The 17,482-nt window shown below is 45.6% G+C and overlaps 1 protein-coding gene across 7 annotated transcripts; it reads left to right on the top strand.

Moving 5' to 3' along the window:
* The first annotated feature begins 1,347 nt into the window (after positions 1-1,347).
* RAB14 (RAB14, member RAS oncogene family) lies at positions 1,348-17,373 on the top strand. Of its 7 annotated transcripts, none has more exons than XM_080356059.1 (11): positions 1,348-1,646; positions 6,032-6,116; positions 6,833-6,956; positions 7,320-9,220; positions 9,422-9,480; positions 10,826-10,879; positions 12,033-12,210; positions 13,280-13,346; positions 14,203-14,290; positions 14,603-14,633; positions 15,361-17,373. In XM_080356059.1, the coding sequence occupies exons 4-11, from the start codon at positions 9,201-9,203 to the stop codon at positions 15,536-15,538; spliced, it is 675 nt and encodes a 224-aa protein (XP_080212185.1). In that variant the 5' UTR covers positions 1,348-1,646; positions 6,032-6,116; positions 6,833-6,956; positions 7,320-9,200; the 3' UTR covers positions 15,539-17,373. The 7 variants fall into 7 exon arrangements, with proteins under 7 accessions (XP_080212185.1, XP_080212184.1, XP_080212186.1 ...); XM_080356058.1 differs by having other exon boundaries at positions 6,833-8,930; positions 9,049-9,220; XM_080356060.1 differs by having other exon boundaries at positions 6,836-9,220.
* The last annotated feature ends 109 nt before the right edge of the window (positions 17,374-17,482 follow it).

Raw genomic sequence — 17,482 nt, 5'->3', positions numbered from 1 at the left:
GATGTGGAGCATCCAGTGCCTCCCTGGTAGGGGTTGAGTAATGATCAGGGGGTGGGTGATTAATGGGAAGCAGTCACTGCAGAAAGCAGAGGATTCCTGGGCCGTTGCTACGCTGAGAAAATGGAATTAGTAATGTCATGCTAATGGAGATGGAAAATGCCCATTCTGGAAAGAGGTTTCCACAAGAATGTTAATATTAGCGGCATGCTGCCATATGGGAAGGAGTGCTTTGAGTCTTGGACACTGACACACGACAGAATTTGATGCTTTCTATAACATGTGGGACCAAAATGAAACCCTTGTTTGCCTCTAGCACTCTGTTAGGAGAGGAAATTACATTATTTAGGCTCAATGTCTAATATGTATTTGGGCAGGAAGAACTGTTAGCTCTTTTCAGTCACACTTAAGCCCTAATCAGCTCTGTTTTAAAATAAGTAGAATCCCTGCACTTGCTTTAATTGAAGCTCTTTGCTTTTGCGGCACTAAAGCTGACGAAGCATCTTGTTCCTTCTCCAGAGCATAAATCATCCGCTGGAGAGATGCCGTGTGGCTGCCCTCTGGCAGCTCTGCTGGGCGTTGCTCTTCATATGGATCGGAAATACCTTTAACAGGTCTGTAGGCCCTACAGCTTTCAAAAGAAAACCCCAAACCAAAGCAAAAAACTGTCTCAAGAGAGTTTGGGTTAAATACAATGTAAAGCTGAAAATCTGAATATTAATCTGGAATACCAGGGGTTTAGATTTTGAATGTCTGGACTTATTAACTGTTCCTGTAATTTCTGTGTTTGTGTGAGGGAAGGTTGGATGTTGAGCTGAGGATCCGGTGAGTTTGTTGGGTAGGAAACGCAGGGAATCCGTGAAGGAGCCGCGTTTGTAGGGGTTCTGAGGCAGGACAGCAAACATGGGGGTAATCCTTCTAGACAGTGTGTCAAATACCTTGGAGTCTTTGTATTTGCACTTAGCAATACTTTGTATTTACACATTAGTGTCCGCGGTTCTAGAGATTATCTAAAAGTAGAAATTGGAAGATAATTGTACCGATTCGGAGGCAGCTACAGGGGTGACTAACGAGGCGGGAACACGGAAGGCCAAGGGGCGGGAGGATTTTCTGGCGGGCTGCAGTTTCCAGGCAGGATCACTCACTTTTCCACCACGGAGAGCTGGCAATCCGGCATTTCCCTCAGCGCTCTGGCGACCGCTCCCGGTGTCCCCGCCCCGGGCCGCCCCGACGCGCCGGCACCCGCCGAGGAGGCGCCGCCTGAGGGGGCACGCGCCCGCCCCGCCGCTTTCCCGCCCCGCCCCGCCCCGCACGCCGGCGTGGAGGGCGGGGCGGCGCCGGCGCGTGGCCTCCGCCATTGGTTCCGGCGCAGCCTCTCGCGCCCACCTTTGTGCAGCCGCGGCGCCCGTCGAGAGTGGGCGGGGAAACCCCGTGCGAGGGGCGCCGCCATCTTGGCTGAGGGGGGTGATGGGGGCGCAGTGGAGCCAGCGGAGCCGAGCCTGAGGGAGCCGCGGGGACAGGCGGACACCGGCCCGGCCGTCGCCCAGCCCGAAGCAGAGCGCTGCAGTGCCCGCAGGGGTGACCGGGCTGCCGCCGACAGAGCCACGCTGCACAGCCACGCTGCACAGCCACCCGCTCCCCGAGCCCAGGTACGGCGGAGCCGGGGAGGGGCGGCCCCCGCTCGGCCGGGCCTGCAGCACCAGGCCCCGCAGCGGCGGGATCGCCTCGCCGGCGGGCACGGACACAGGCTCGGCCGCCCCTTGGGCTCGGGGGGCGACACTTCCTCCTGCTGCCGCCCGGAGCCGGGGCCTGGTTGGGGCCGCGCTCCCGGCGGTGGGTGGTGCGGGCTGGGCCCGGTCTCGGCCTGGCCTCCGCGGCTCCGGCGGCGGCAGGAAGGGGCCGGGGCCGCTGGTGCGGCAGGGCCGAGCGGGGCGAGGCTGCCGGGCAGGAGCGGGGCCGCTGCTGCGCTGGTTGTCGCCACCGCCTCCCGTTCCGCCCCTGTACCACACACCCGTGTGGAACTCGCCACCATCCAGTGCTTGTGCTCATGCCATATATATATATATATGTATATATACCCTGTATTGTTGCAGTTGCACTTAGGGTGTTTCCTGTACGCGTGTGTTACGCTGTGTATGTGTTCCATGTGCAGCGTTATCTGTGCTGTGGATTCTGAAGTTGACCTGTGCTGTCATGAACTTGGACTGAAAAACAGCTCTTAGGAGGGTGGAGGGGAATGGCACTTCCTAGTCGGGAAAGCAACAAAAATATTACAGACTTGTTCTCTGTTTTGTCAGCGCTTATTCAGGCTAAACAGAAGAATGAAGTCCTACTCTTTCACCTAGTTGTCTGTTGCCTGTTTGCAGTAAACTCTTAAGGTTTCTCTGACATCTGTGGATAGCTGTGTCTTGAGTTAAAGCTGTACTGAATGATCCTTGCTGTAAAGCCAGGAAAAGGTGTCTGTATGCATTGGGGTCTCTCTGGCAGATGGTTCTGTTGCTCTGGAGGTTACTTGATGTGGACTTTGCTTTCTCGGCCTCAGAAACAGAGTGAATCTGTATTGAATGATATATATTCACAGAGGTAAAAGTGCCCCATTGTGAACAAGATCTACTCAGCTTGTCTATATCCTAAATAATTTCAAACCCCAAGTCAGAAGTGTAACTTTTCCAGCAGCCAGATGTTATTGTGTGGAATGCCATGGGTTTGGGATTCGCATCTGTCGTGGTTTGGATGGGGAGCCACTGGTGCTTGGACACTGCCCTGGGGGACTTAATAACTAATAATCACAGTTTAATATGGATTAAAAAGGAAATTACTAGCTCTCTTGTAGGGGTTTGAAAATGTCATAAATCTGAGTGGAAAGAAGCAGCTCCTATTTTCTTTTTCCATTTTACGAATATATATATATTAATAAAAAGCTCTTGTGAAGGACAGCAGTTTGAAAACAAACCTGTTATACTGGAGATACCTAGATTTAAAATGTAAATTGATCTTTTAAAATTACTTGCGTACTCCTGTGCATCTGCTGGAACCTGCTTATGATTGTTTCTCATTTTGCTCCATCTTTTTGCAACAGAGGAGGTAGACCTTACTTCATTTTGTTCTAAAGTGTGTTTGTGACTCTTTGTTTTCCAAGGTGATGACTCCAGACAGTAACATGTTGTTCTGGTTTGATAGGCTGACAAAAAAACTCTTCTGGTTTCTGTATATACTGCCCCTAAACTAATCTGGTGTTTCTGGAGCTTGGTTTTCCTGCAATGAACACAGATGTGCCGCAGGTTAAACTCTTCTGTAGGAAGAGGACAATAGGATAAGTGAGGATACACCAATAGATGAAGAACTATGGCTGAGAGAATGGCCGCTGGAGCTGTGAGTGCTGAGGGCAGGTACCGGTGTTTGGTGCAGGGTGGGGTCGGTGAGAGACGAGGGGTGTGCCTGGAAATGCAGGAAGTTTAGGAAACAAAATGGAGGAACTTGATGGAGCAGGATGTGAAACCATCGAAGGGATAACGCGCGCAACATGTGTGCGACTGGGTGAAGATAATATGATCCAGGCTTGATTTAAAAATAGATGAAGTCAAAGTTCTCATCTAGGAAGAGAAGTGAAGGCCTGTGAAGTCTTTTGAAATACTAGATCTCAGGCTGAGTGAAGGTGTTTTACATGGTTAAAGTGTACAGCAAATGCATTTTTTCAAGAACAGCTTGAAATAGGGCTGTGCACAGCTGAGCCTTGTTAGTCTGAGCCCAGTGGCATGCAGGCCTTGTGTGTTTTCAGAGGACGAATAAGTGGACAAGGAAATGCAAAGTGAGCTTCAGCGGATCATAAGGAGCTTGCTGGGTTGCTGTCTGATCAGAGATCAGTTCTGCCAAATTTACTATCGTGTGCTAATCAGATGCTTTAATGAAATCCAAATGGAGAAGGCTGGAGGGGGAGTGGGGAACTGGGCAGCAACAGGTCATGTTGTCAGATGTGAAGGAGAGAGTGCTGGGCTGGTAACCGACTGCTCAGGAGACACCTCAGGATAGGCCTCAACAAAAGACTGTTCACAGACAAACCAAATAAACCAGGGAGGCTGTGGGACCACAATCTTATAGAGGGTGAGATGTTTATATATTTAGTGTACTTGGTGTGTAGAAGTCATAGAACTACAATGAAATTTAACTGTAATAGACATCATAGCTTGGTATGGATAACAGACTTGCGGGAAATTACCACTTGGGTATATTAATTGATAACAAAACTGTTATCACTTTCTGGTATGGTGTGGTTTTTACAGAAGGCCACAGTTGAAGCAATTGCAGACGGTATTTCTATCAGCCTTCTAAAGTAAGGTACCAGTTAGACTGTGGTCTTTTGTGTGCTTGACAGAAGTCTTCATTAGGGGAATAGTGCAATTACAGATAGAAACAATTCTACCTCTCTCCAGTTCTTCCCCTCCTTATTTATCTCTTCTCAGTGTTCACTGTTGATTAATATCTAAGTAAATATGCAGGGAAGAGAAGGAAGATGATGCCCTGGGAAAGAGGATAACTACGTGTTCATTTTGTGTCGAGATCTAGAAGCTGTTCTAAATAATAGTAGTTATTGCTTGTGTACAGTTCCCCTTGTACACAACTAATATTTTCTTCCAAATGAAAAAAATTAACAGCTCTTGGAAAGATGTTTCAGTTTATGCAAGGAATGAGATGATACTACCTTTTATAAAAGGGAGCTGGACTTCAACTGTGAGACCCTTGCCTGTTGCATAGCCTTGAGGAATGGCCCAAAGAACACTTGGATGGCAGATGAGGTTCCAAATGCCTCTTGCTCCAGTCTAACTAAACCATGGTCCTCTGGCTGCAGAGTGGTATGTTTTTGAGGAGAACTAATTAGGCAGTCCTGAGTTTGGAGCTGGTAGCTGTCTGCAGAGGTGGGTTGGCCACTTGGTGGTATTAACCACTGCAGGGTCTAATAAAACCTGTGCAGGCAAGTTCTAGTCTCTTCTACCAGCATACCTGCTTATGCTGAGCATGAGGCTGGGAAATTACTCAATGCAAATGATATCCAGTGAGGAGTTAAAATTCATGATGTCCTTGAGTTGAGCTAGAAGGAACTGCATGGGTCTCGCGAAAGCTTGTAGGGATATGACATTTACAGTTGTTGTTCTGATAAAGAATGTTACGGCAGTGTGCCTAGAACAACCTTGTCTCGGTTTGTACAGATGTGTGCTGATACTCAAAGCTCCAGTGGGATGTCAGAATCCCTGTGTAGTGCTTGGTGATGAGAGGAGGAAATGTAGGTGCCACTAGGATCCCATTAGGTTTATCTCTAACTCTTAATAAAAAAGGGCCTCTAAAGGAGAAGTTGCTACATGGAATATGGATTGTGGGGACACTGTTCACTGTAACAGTTCTAGTCCTAAGTGTAGTACAGAAATTGATTGTGCAGGCTTTGAAACTAGTAGAAATCTGCATATAATGAAGTATGATCCTCTGCTTAGTTGCCATCCTGAAATAATGCTCTGAACTCTGGGGCTGTGTTACCTCTGACAGGGCAGCCCAGACTTGTTCCAAGTTGGCAGACCTTCCCGGAAGAAGGATGGCAGGTCGACCAAGTTCCAGACTAAGCTGCTTTTACTTTATTTAACAGTAAATTCATGGTTGGTTAACTTGGGTGTCCTACTGTCTAATGGCAGCAGTGGCTGGAGGTAAGTTGCATGTACCTGTGTGCAACTTTCTTGGTGCTGCAGTTCTGGCCTCCGTGTTCTCCCAAGAGCAAAGTCCCACTCCCCAATACTGGGATTATGAAGATTAATGTGTCAGGAGCAGAGAGCTGTGAAGTGAAGGTAGAACTCCAGATTCTACAGATGGCTGATGTTGTCAACATATATTAACCCCTTGTGCTAACATTTTGCATTTGCTGAATCTTGTGTGCTATTCCTGTGTAGACTTCCTTCTTTCAGCTGAAGTAAATGCTGAGATGTAAGTTTTCTAAGGCTGAAATCTCTAACATGGCTTCTGTGTTGAGTTTGCATTTATTTTTCCCCTTCAGCACAGAGCACTTCTGGAATATCGGTTTTATTCCAAGATCCCAGTACAGTTTGGATCCCTGCTTATCCTTATCTGAATTTTTAAAGGTTTGTTATTTCCTTGGTAATTTTTTTATTTAAGAAGTCATCTGTTCTCCAGAAAATATTCCTGACCTTTAGTAATAATTTGGAGTATTTCAGAATCTTTTCTGTAACATGACCCTTGGAATAAATGTAATACTGAAGTGCAGCTTTATTTTTTTCAGTGTTTAAACTTAATATCTGTGTTTCTGCAAGCTTTCAGGGTATATGTCTGTCAGACACAGTAACTTCTTCGGCAACTCTCTGGAACTTGAGAAAAGGTCTAGACTCATCGTATGGGGCAGTTTCTCCATTGGTGTTGCTGTTAATAATCTATTTATTCAGGCTGTGTGCCTTGTGGAGTGTCTTGCGCCTGCTTTAAGGGCCTAATGTCAGTTTTAACAGTGAGACGTGGCTTGAAGTGAGTCCTCCCTTCCCACCCATTTCTTAACAGACAATGTTGTCAGGCTCAGATATTTGGTTTTCTAACTCTCACTTTGAAGCGGGAGCTGGTTTTGATGCATATGTTGCAAAGCAGTGACAGTTTCTTTTCTATCAAAACAGCATAGTTGGACTTCTTTAGTTAATGAATACAATGAAAAGTGACATATCTTAGCAAGCAAAAGGTCTGTCAAATAAACAGAATATATATTTAGCAGTAAAGCTTCTAGTTTAGAGACTCACTTCAAATTCAGTTTGTGATATAGCCTGTACAGAGTTCCTACTTTGTCTTTTTTTTAAAGCAGTCTTCCTCCACCTTCCAGTGATGCCGCTTACAAGTCTGGATAGCAGGACATGTTCCCCTCCCTTGTTAGATGCAGCAGTGTTGGAAAGTCATGTGCTCAGAAATGTGAGACTTCTGTGAGTGTGAGTACTAATTAATAGCATTCCTTAGGCAGCTGCTGGTGTGAAGGGAGAGGGCTCCCCTGGCTTTCTGCAGGACAACTTTCAGAGCCGCAGGAGTGCTTCCCTATCTCAGAGCTTACAATGTTGAATTTTTTTAAAAACAGTCTAAGTTACTAGATCCTGCCATCCCCAGAATGCACCTTAGATCTTTCAGAGTAGATGCATATTAGTGCTGTTGGTGTCTTCACCTTTACTGTGGCTGTAGCACCCACCTGTTTTCTGTGGAAAATAGTACAGTTCGTGCTATTCTCCTGAAGTATTTGTGTATGAATTGACCTTTCCAAGCTTTTGTTTTTTACACTTAAGTACCTCATACTCCTCCAGTTTAACCTTGTCAGCTATCAAACTGTGTTGAGTGGTGAACACAGTCCTCCAGCTGGGAAAGCAAGTGGCAAGTGTCCTCTAAGAAGAAGTGGATTGGATCAGAAGATGCTCAGTTTGAATGTTACTGCTATTGGGATGCACTGGAAAAGAGGAACAACATAATGCATGGAAATGTGTTCAGAAAATTGGAAGTATTGGATGTTTCCGCAGTGACACATTAATTTCGAACTCTATATGGAGCAGTTACTTGGCTTTGTTTGCTGGCGTTGAATGAAAATAATCCATGCACGTATTGAAGCTGATCCTACAGCTCTGGAATCTTCCACTTCCAGGAAATAAGGCAGTAAAGTTGCTGGCTTGTGTGGTAAGGGGCAGCACATTTCCAATCGTGGATATGAATTCTTACAGCAGTAAGCGGTCTGTCCACTGAGCCGTTATTTGCCAGAGACTGATGAGCCACAGGTGGTGTGTGACGGCTGCAAGAGATTTCCCTCTGCTGCGGTGGAAGAGTTTCCTCTCAGATTTTATTGATTGAAATTATCGTTCTTGGAACCTGTGCAGCACTTAGTGTGGAATCCTGTCTTGCCAACACATCCAAGAATTACTGTCCAAAAGTTTTTGTTTACTATCTTGGATTAAACTTTGTTTAATAGAACAGTGTGTGTGTTTGTGTATATATAGGACTTAGCGTAGATGTTTTGCATACTGCTTGGGACAGAAGGACTTGAGTTTGCACATCACAAGCCACGCGTGAAGGAGAGACGAGGTGCACAGCAGCGACTGGCACATGGTAAACCCTCCATCACTGCTGGAGTCGTTCCCCTCCAAGGTCTAGATAAGAGTGTTTGCTTTAAACCTCTGCCATGTAAAGTGGAGGCTGTTGGCTCTACACTGTGAATGGGATTTGTTGTGTCACCTTCTTCTTATGACTACAGTTCACTCTTAAGGACTAATTGTGGTTAAGGAAACAACACTTGCTTTTGAAAAAGTTAGACTTGTCAGCTTTCTTGCATTTTTATCTGTACAGTACTGGTTTAGTTCGTCATGTGGATGACACATGACTGGATGAAAATCTTCCTAGGCTGAAGTGGTGTTCTTCGTGAGAAGTCCCATGTTTTTCTAATGGCTGGCTGGCTGCCTTGTAGGAGCAGGAAAGGAAATGGTGAATTCCTAAGACAAATTTTCCATTTGCTTATCTGATGACATTATATCTAATGTAACGGAAGACCTGGGACAAAAGCAGGCTTTTTCCATCCTTGATGTTAACTGGCAATATCTGGCCAGCATGGATGTGTAATCCTTGTTAACTGATGTATTATATTAGTTAGCTAGTACTCCTTGCAGGCTTACACAGCTGAAGCCAGTTCCAATTCATACATCTAGGAAAGCTTAGGAAAACTCTGCAATATTGGAAGTACCTACCCCAATCTGATTTTGACCATGACTTCAAAAAGAGAAACAGTGAAGCCTTGCTGTAATGCTGCTATGCTGACAAAGCCACCGGGATGTTAACTAACTTCCTGAACATCTGATTTGTGGCTGGTACCACTTTCCTGATGTGGACATGTAGCAGTCCAGACCCCCGTTGATGCTACTACAGCATTTTTTTAGGTAATTCTTAGCTGTTTGATGCAAGCTGCACTGTTTCCTTTCTTGCTGTTGCAAGTCTCAGAAGTGTGAGGTTCCAATCTGCTGGTTTTGTTAAACCTCTTCAGATTTTTATTTTCAGTTATGTATCAGCTGTTTGGTTTGTGAATGCTGGTCCACCCTGTGACTCTGTACAAAGCTACTGGAAGTTTCAACAGCTTTTAAGTCTTTCTGGATGAGATTGAATGAGTATCAATACTACGCAGAGCGTGTTTCTACTAAGAGGCCTTACTGATGGATTCAGAGCAAATGATGTGAGAGTTTTGTTCAATGTCTCTGGCACAAATTCAGTGACTGTGGGGAGGCACAGAGAAATCTCCACTGTGAACGAAAGGGTAGCTGGGGGATGAGGAAGGGGAAACGGGGTTTGTTTGCTTGTAGGAATTAAATTGGCTTAATTGGGTTGAGTTTGGTGACCAAGCAGCGGTTCTGATATGTTCTGTTTTTTGTTGTAGTGCCACAATGGCAACCGCACCTTACAACTATTCCTACATCTTTAAGTACATCATTATTGGTAAGTACTACGGGGCACGTACCTGTTTGTGGCGATGTGTGTGTGCATGAGAGCCCCTCCAAACCAGGGGCTGCCCTGAGTGCTGCTTGCTCCATACTGGGGATTCTCTGGGGAGTTCTGTGTCCAGCCTCAGTCCCTCGCACAGCTCCACACTTGCTCTAAATCTTTAGCGGCTGACAATATAAAGGCAAATGCCTTTTGTGCCGCGGAATTGGAGCTGTGTGATCTGTGGTGAGTGAACTGGGAGCGAGGGCGAGTACCAGTGCCTGGGCTGAGTTCACTTTATCGATGAGTTACTGTTGAAAATGACTGTTCTTGTTCAACAGTACTGAAGTATGTGTGTCATCTTTCCTGGTACAACCACAATATTTAGCCCTCTGCATAGCACTAGGAAAAAAAGGGTGTTCTAAAAACATCTATGTGGTCCTTTCGCCCTAAATCAAGTTCATATTAGAGAAATTGCAAAATCCATTGGAAATGGGAAAACCGTTAATGGAATCGCCACAACTGGGATGTTGTGTTAATACAGTTTTGCTATATAGCGCTTTGGCAGCCTCTGCATCATTAGTCTCAAAGATTTTAGAATCTATGTTGAAGACACAAGTACTATAATAATTGGAATCCATTGCTTTAGACATGCTTATAAACCTTTGTCAGGCTATAATTTTGTGTTTAGATGTTGCTTTTAGCTGCAACTTCCTCGGCTGTTTAGAGTCAGGAACTTGATTGCATTTATTACTCTCCTGGAAGAACTGGTCTTGCTGTTAGTTGTTTAATTCTTAATGATGTTGTGTAGGTGTAAGTGATCTGCAATCTTATTGTAATGGTTTGTAAGTCAGGCTGCTGTGACAGTCTTGGCTTGTGGAAAAGCTGGTTCCTAAAAGATCTTGTTATTTCTCACTATTGGCATTGTGTAAGTGGATCAGTGGAAGTGAAGCAATTTCTTAGCATGTTCTGGTTGGTTGTCAGTGGGTTTGATGTCCTTACTGCTTATTGCAAGTAAGACAGGACCAGGGCAAACGCTCTAAAGGTGTATTTGACATTTCACTTTCTTACAGGTCTGCTTCTCATAACCTTGTGAAATACAGTTGTAAAATCAGTAACACAGATTAACTTCTCTTTTGAGTTTTCCGCTCCACCCTTGCTTGCAACCCTGTGCCTGTTACCAAAACTATAGTACAAAAGTTGCTAAATGTAAAGGCTGTAGTCGGGTATAGAACATTGCCCATTAGACCTGAGAAAGGAATGACTGCCTGTCTCTGTACCACTTACTGTGTGGGATGAAGAAAATGAGCTTGTTGGAGCCATGATGTGGTGTCAGCCTTAACTGTTCTTTCTGTAACAGGGGACATGGGTGTAGGAAAGTCCTGTTTGCTTCATCAGTTTACAGAAAAGAAGTGTGAGTATTTCAATTACAATATTTATTCTAACTGGTACGCTTCATCTCTCTTTCCTGCCTTTTTGCTTCTGTCATGCATGAGCTTGATGTGGTGTCTGTCTCCATCTGTGCGGGTTTGAATTGTGCTTGGTCACATTTTTGTTTGAACTCCTGCAGATGTAGAAACAAAACGTTGATGTAGCAATGGCAAAACTGCCGCTTCAGTCCTACCTGTGATGAGTGGGGAGACCGTGTCTGTTTTTACAGCTTTTCTAGGGCGTTTTGATGTGTGACAAAGTGAAATTTCTTGCCTGAAAGTTGCATGGTTTCAGTATTGGTGTAGCTTGAACACAAGCAGCTGGAGTTTTTTAGTGCTTTTAAGCACTTCAAGCAGAAGGAAGTATTCCTTTATCTTTGGCTCTGTTTGCAGACGTAAGTTGCGCTGCCATTCTCTGCAGCCACTGTAACTCCTGCCACTTGGGCTGCCCTGTATGATGGAGTTTAAGTCTCGCTGCAATCTTTCTCAACTGTAACAATTTCTCATGTATGCTACCGTGACTAATTAAGAATTACCTTCAATTCTTACTGTGTTGCACTGGAGTTTGCAGCAGCTATTATCTGCATGACTTCCCATGGAGCTCAAGCTCAGTGGATAAGTATTTATTATACAAAGCTGGTCTTTACCGTGTCTGCTCCAGATGTGGCAATAAGTGGGTAGGAGCTACAGTTTTGTTTTCTAGTAGAAATACAATTTTTAAATGTTGCTTTTAATTAAAATCCAGTATCAGCCAATTGTTTCAAAGCTACTTCACATACGGTCCAAGTCTTGCTGAGGATGTGTCTTGTTCTCAGTCTGTCAGCATTAAGCCAAAGCAGCACAACTGAACAAACTAACATGGCAAACTAAGATGGTCTTTTTCAAGTATGAGTTTATTATACCTAGAAAGATGCTGGTTTGGTTTTGATTTCCTGTGTTTATAGCTACTTATGAAGCGGATGTTTTCCTTTTGGACAGCCGTGCTATTCTCTGGCTGAAACAACTGTAGCTGAAGAATGCTTTCTTAGAGACTGAAAGTCTAGTAAAGAGAACTGAAAACTGGCAATAGTCGAATCTTTGTATTCAGGAGACCTCGTCCTAGAAAGGTTTCATCTTTGCTTTTGTTTTTCATGACAGTTATGGCAGACTGTCCCCACACAATTGGTGTTGAATTTGGCACAAGAATAATTGAAGTTAGCGGCCAAAAAATTAAACTACAGATTTGGGATACAGCGGGACAAGAGAGATTCAGGGCTGTCACACGAAGCTACTACAGAGGAGCAGCGGGAGCTCTCATGGTCTACGACATCACCAGGTGGGTGCGGGTGACGGGGGCAGCTCACGTCGCAGCTCCGTGTGCTTTGCTCAGCCTTTCCGTGCCCTCCTCTGTCCCCTTGACTGAGATTTAATGAGCTCTGTCTCTGGCTGGATGGGTTTGCATCATGTTGTGTGATGCTTATCACGCTTCTTTGTCTAAATACTTCAAGTATTTGAAGAGCTGAAAATGAAACATGAGGAATTATGTGAGCTGCTTTTCTCGGAAAACGGAAGATTTTGCTGTTTCAGGCCTTGACTGCCTGTGTTAAAGTTGTTTAAAGAACTGGCTTTGCCCTTAAAATCTCCTCATCAGTACATGGATTCTTCCGCTCCTGGGAGGCAGCGGGTACGGCTGCTCGGCAGCGGGGATGTCAGCAGCGGGTACGTCCCCCTGCTGCCCTGGGCTGTGCAGACGTGTGTCACGGGCTCTGGGTAGAACAGGGCGCTGGGGAGGCCTGGCTGCCGGGCTCTGCACGGGCTGCTCCTCCGGCAACACGAGACTGCACAGGAGCTGAGAAAGTAAAGATGCTGCTAAAGGAATCATTAATCAGATGTGCAACCTGACATACTTCGCTTTCGCATACCTCCAGTCTTCCTCTGCGGATGTTCTTCATGTTCTTTAAGCACCTCTCTTTTTTTTTTTTTCCTGCCTATATAGATATATATCCTGTTTGCTTTAATCTTGAGTCACACATAAACAATCTTATGTCCTGTTTGTTACTGAACTGCTGTTGTGCTGTCCAGTGTTCTGTATTTGACAGGAAATCCTTTAATGTGTTCTAAACAAAACAATAGAAATATTATCCTTGTCAAGACAGTAAAGCCACCACATACTAGAGGTGTGAACTGGTCTGGCTTCCTACCTGTGGTGTAAGAATTGCTCTCAGGGTTTGAAGTTGGCTTGTTGACTTGGGCTGAGTATAGAGATGTTGCTGTGTTGTATTTCGTGAGATTGGGGAGAGGAACAGGGATGACAGGTGTCAGTGTGTTCAGTGGCTGTGACTGTGCTGTTGGCGCTTATTTTAAAAACTACCACGGCTAAAACTGTACTCGCTTGATTTTTGCAGGAGAAGTACGTATAATCACTTAAGCAGCTGGCTGACAGATGCAAGGAACCTCACCAATCCAAATACTGTAAGTTGGACTTTATTTGGCTTGAAAGCGAGGTCGCTTGTCTCTGAGGAGGAGGTGGAAGGGTCGGCCGAGGCATCTGTGGTGGTAGCGCTGTTCTCTCTCTCAAGCTGTTTTCTCAACTCAACCTCTGATGTCCTGATGGCCCCATTTTGCATCACCCCAGTGACTCTGTCCCCGTGCTGGAACTGGAGCACAAGCGCAGGCTCCTGTGCGGGAGAGTAGAGGCTTCTTGTAAAGTCGTCTTGTGCTGCTCACCTTTCAGGGGCCTTTTTTAGCACTGGGAGACAAAATTGTGATTAACTCTGGCCAGACCTTAACTTTTGACATTACTACTTGTTTTGTGGTAGTAATGAGGTGAACGCTGACCCATCTTAGACTGGAAAATAACTTGGATTTCCAGCAAAAGCCGACCAGCTCTTCTGGAGGGGTGGGGAAGGAGGTTTGGCTGTGTCTCTGCCCACAGAGCTGTTGTCTTTCAGTCTTTTCTGAAGGCCCCTAAAATACTTTAGCACCATGGGAAGACTCTTTGCTGTGATGAAAGAAATCTTAAAGATTCTGGCTGGATTAGCAAGTGATTAAGCAAATACAAGAAGTGGTTCTGAATGCGACTTTGGTGAATAAAGAGTAGAACTGCTGCTTTGTAGGACCTCGTCTCGTGAGAACAGCCTAAAGCATCGCCAGGGGACGGCTGGAGATGCTGATCCCGGCTTTACAGAGGGGGCGCTGAAGATGCATGGGTTTTGTAGTTAAACTTTTCTGCTTATTTCCTTTTCATTTTCCTCTTACTAATAACGAGAGTAGTAGTGAAAAAGCTAATGGGCTTTTTCCCAGACTAATTTTCTTTCTTCTGAACTAGGTGATAATCCTCATAGGAAACAAAGCAGATCTGGAAGCACAGAGGGATGTTACATATGAAGAAGCCAAACAATTTGCTGAAGAAAATGGTGTGTTGTTTCTCTTGAACTGTTACATTTCCTACAAGATAGTTACATTAAAATGCATCCTCAGCATTGATAGCTACAAGCTTACACTTCCAAAGTAATGTAATTGTACCTACAAACTTCTGCTGTGCCTCAGTCTGGCTTAACTGTGCTTAGTTCTAGAAATCAACTTGTGTATTGATGCCTTCACTTAGTCATAAAATAGTGTTTACTACTAAAATAGTGCCTTGCATGTAATCTGAAGGTGATAATGTGGCTGACGTGGCTGTTTGAAGTGCATTGTGCATTGACTGTTAAACCTCTGTTTCTGAACAGGTTTATTGTTCCTTGAAGCAAGTGCAAAAACGTAAGTTACTTTGTCTAGAGTAATGATTCAGATGTGATGTGTTTGAGGGGAATGTGTCGCTTGTGACTAAGTACAGCCACAGGGTTGGGTAAAAAACCCCACACCATGGATTTTGAGTTCTCTTGTAGGGTATTTATAGCGCTTTCAATCCTGTCAGCTTTGGCCTGAGGATGACTTAGAAATTAGACCCTCGGTACATTTCAGGCAAAGACTTTTTGAGTGAATTCCAATGAACCAATTTGGTTTTTAGACGTCACTTGAGTGTCGAGCGTGTGGGTGAGCGCGGTTCCCAGTTGGTGTGTTGTGTGGGCTGTTGGGAGCTGTCGGCCAGGGCTGCGGTGAGCGGGATCGCTGTGCGCAGCGGGGACCCTCGACAGCACCGCGCTTGGGCTGACGGTAGCTCCTCTGTATTTTCGCCTCTTTCAAAACCGCTCTGTGCGTGTAGCTCAACCTCTTCGCTTATTTTTGCTACTCTTGGTTTTGCGTGTTTTGTATTCCTGGCTAGTCCTGAGGGCTTTGCTGACCAGGGAGCGAGCTGCCGTGTCAAGGGCTGTCCCAAGGGCAGGTTATCACACCAACGTGTCTTAAGTTCTTCTGGTGTGGAAGAGCACGGGGCAGTGACGGCTTTGCCTTGGTGGGCTGTCCCAGCCAGGCAGGGTGTCCGGGCAGCTGCCCCCGCTGCTTCGCTGCCCCGTGCCCTGAGTAACTCCCGCCGCTCTCTTCCCAGCGGAGAGAACGTCGAGGACGCGTTCCTGGAGGCCGCCAAGAAAATCTACCAGAACATCCAAGACGGCAGCCTGGATCTGAACGCCGCCGAGTCGGGCGTACAGCACAAACCCTCAGCTCCGCAGGGGGGGCGACTAACCAGCGAACCCCAGCCCCAGAGAGAAGGCTGCGGCTGCTAGTGACCTCTGTTCCACGGCTCCATTTCCGACCTTTCACCTCTGTCTGCTGGAGGCGGCGCTTTTGGCTGCTTCCCTGTCTTCTGTACATCTTCTTGGGTTTAATTAAAACTCTGAGACAAGTTTAACACAGTACTAAACTGCTAAACAACTTTAGATGTAATCAGGTTATCAAAGGCAAGTAGAGTAATAAAACCTCTCCTGCATGGTAAATCTAGAAGTTTTTTTTTCCTTGATTGTCCTTGTGATAGTGTCACAGATACATAATTGAAACTGAGCACTGACGCTGGACTCATGATTTTACACTTTCGCAGGGCTTTGTCTTGTACGGTTTAATTTTATGGTTCTTTGGCCTTTCTTCCCCACCTCTGACTGTTTAGAGCTGTCCATAGTACGGGATAAGTTTTTGCTGTGAAATGATTTCTGATGGTAGCGAGGGGCTCTGGAACATTGTGCTTTTGTTGAAGGAATTCCCTGTGGTGTGTGGTGGGGTCGAGGGGGCTGGCGCAGGACGTACAACTTACGCAGGGAAACAATCCATTCCTTCTTGTGCTCATAGCTTTACGTCATTTTTCGCCACTTTTATCCTTTACATTTGTTAACAGAACGTAAATATGTATAAAATTTGAAGGAACTGAGCTAACAGTTAAATACATCCTGTGTATATGATTTTAATGAAGAAAATGATTACTGGCATTAGAACAGTATGTGAGAAAGCCCCAGTTGTACAGTGTGAGCCGTGCGCGCCCGCGGTTCACTGACACCGGCCCCGCTCCTGGAGCGGCCGCTGTGCTGGGGCATTAACACTAGCGGAGGGTCCGTCTCTCATCTCGCACCGTGCTGGACCGATGCCGTTTGATTAACCTGTTCTGTGCAATCAGCAGTGTGCTAACTCGCTTCTCTCTTCGGTGAGCGTTTTGCGTTATTGGGCTTCATCACCTGCCTCGTGCCGTATACAAAGGCTGGTGCTCCTGCACATCTTGCGCTTTTATACCTTGTGGGATGGGCGGAGGCTGAACCGGACAGGCGAACGAGGCGCATGCTCTCTAGGGATTTTTAACTCCTGTTGTATTTTTTAACAGTCTCATGTGAAGGTTTGGGATGGGCTTTATCATCAAGCCCTCAAGTACACCCTTCATGGGTGACACAACCTGTTGTGTGAAGGGGACACTTTGGGTGGTGGTTGCATGTGTGGGTGTCACTGAACCACCGGGGGGTTGTGGTGGTGTTGGGCAGGAATGTGTGTGTGGTGCTGCTGGACCTCATCCTGAGCTTCACTTAAAACATCACGGTAGGGTAAAAAGGGCAGGGGTAGGTGCTTAACCACGGTCAAATGTCCCACTTGAATCTTAGTGCAGCGTTGAAAATACAAAGTAGTCTTAAAATCCCTCTCTAGACACTAAAACTATACCATGTTCAGACTTGTAAGTAAACAGTGGTACCAGAGTATTGTACAGTCAATGTTAAATAAAAGCCAAAACTGGAATGTGCAGACAATAGGATTTGGGTAACTTGTGCACTGTCCCTTTGTTTTGTCTCGTTAGTCCTTTTTTTAAACTAATATTCTTAAGTAGATGGGTATGTTTGAGATCTGCAGCTAATGCATCCTGCTTAAACCGAGGTTGCACCGCGAGGGGTTTGCCCAGGGACCACGACCTGCTGCTGCGCGACAGCACTGCCCAGTGACTACAGCTTGTTGAGGTGCAATACCTGTACTCCCAGTAACTCACAGTAGGTCTCCTTGTTTCTGTCACAGAAAGGGTTTGTTTGGACTGCTGTACTCCTCATTTGATGTAACAATGCTATTAATCTAAATATTTGTAAATAAAGTACCTGTATCTAGATAAACTGCAGTGGCTTGTGCTGTTTGTTCTGGAGAGAAAACTTCTCACTAAACTGCTGCAAGAGGAACGTGAGCACAGCCCAAGATGATGCAAGAATTGCATG

The sequence above is a fragment of the Nesoenas mayeri genome, assembly GCF_963082525.1.
Source record: "Nesoenas mayeri genome assembly, chromosome: 18".
Classification (NCBI taxonomy): Eukaryota; Metazoa; Chordata; class Aves; order Columbiformes; family Columbidae; genus Nesoenas; species Nesoenas mayeri.
The sequence above is the reverse complement of the archived record's forward strand: the minus strand, read 5'-3'. Positions and strand labels throughout refer to the sequence as shown.

Coding starts and splice junctions, on each gene's coding strand:
- RAB14 (XM_080356061.1), top strand. CDS start 9,201: ATGGATTCAGAGCAAATGAT. Junction 9,221..9,421: donor ATGGATTCAGAGCAAATGAT/GTGAGAGTTTTG, acceptor TTTTTGTTGTAG/TGCCACAATGGCAACCGCAC. Junction 14,634..15,360: donor CTTGAAGCAAGTGCAAAAAC/GTAAGTTACTTT, acceptor CTCTCTTCCCAG/CGGAGAGAACGTCGAGGACG.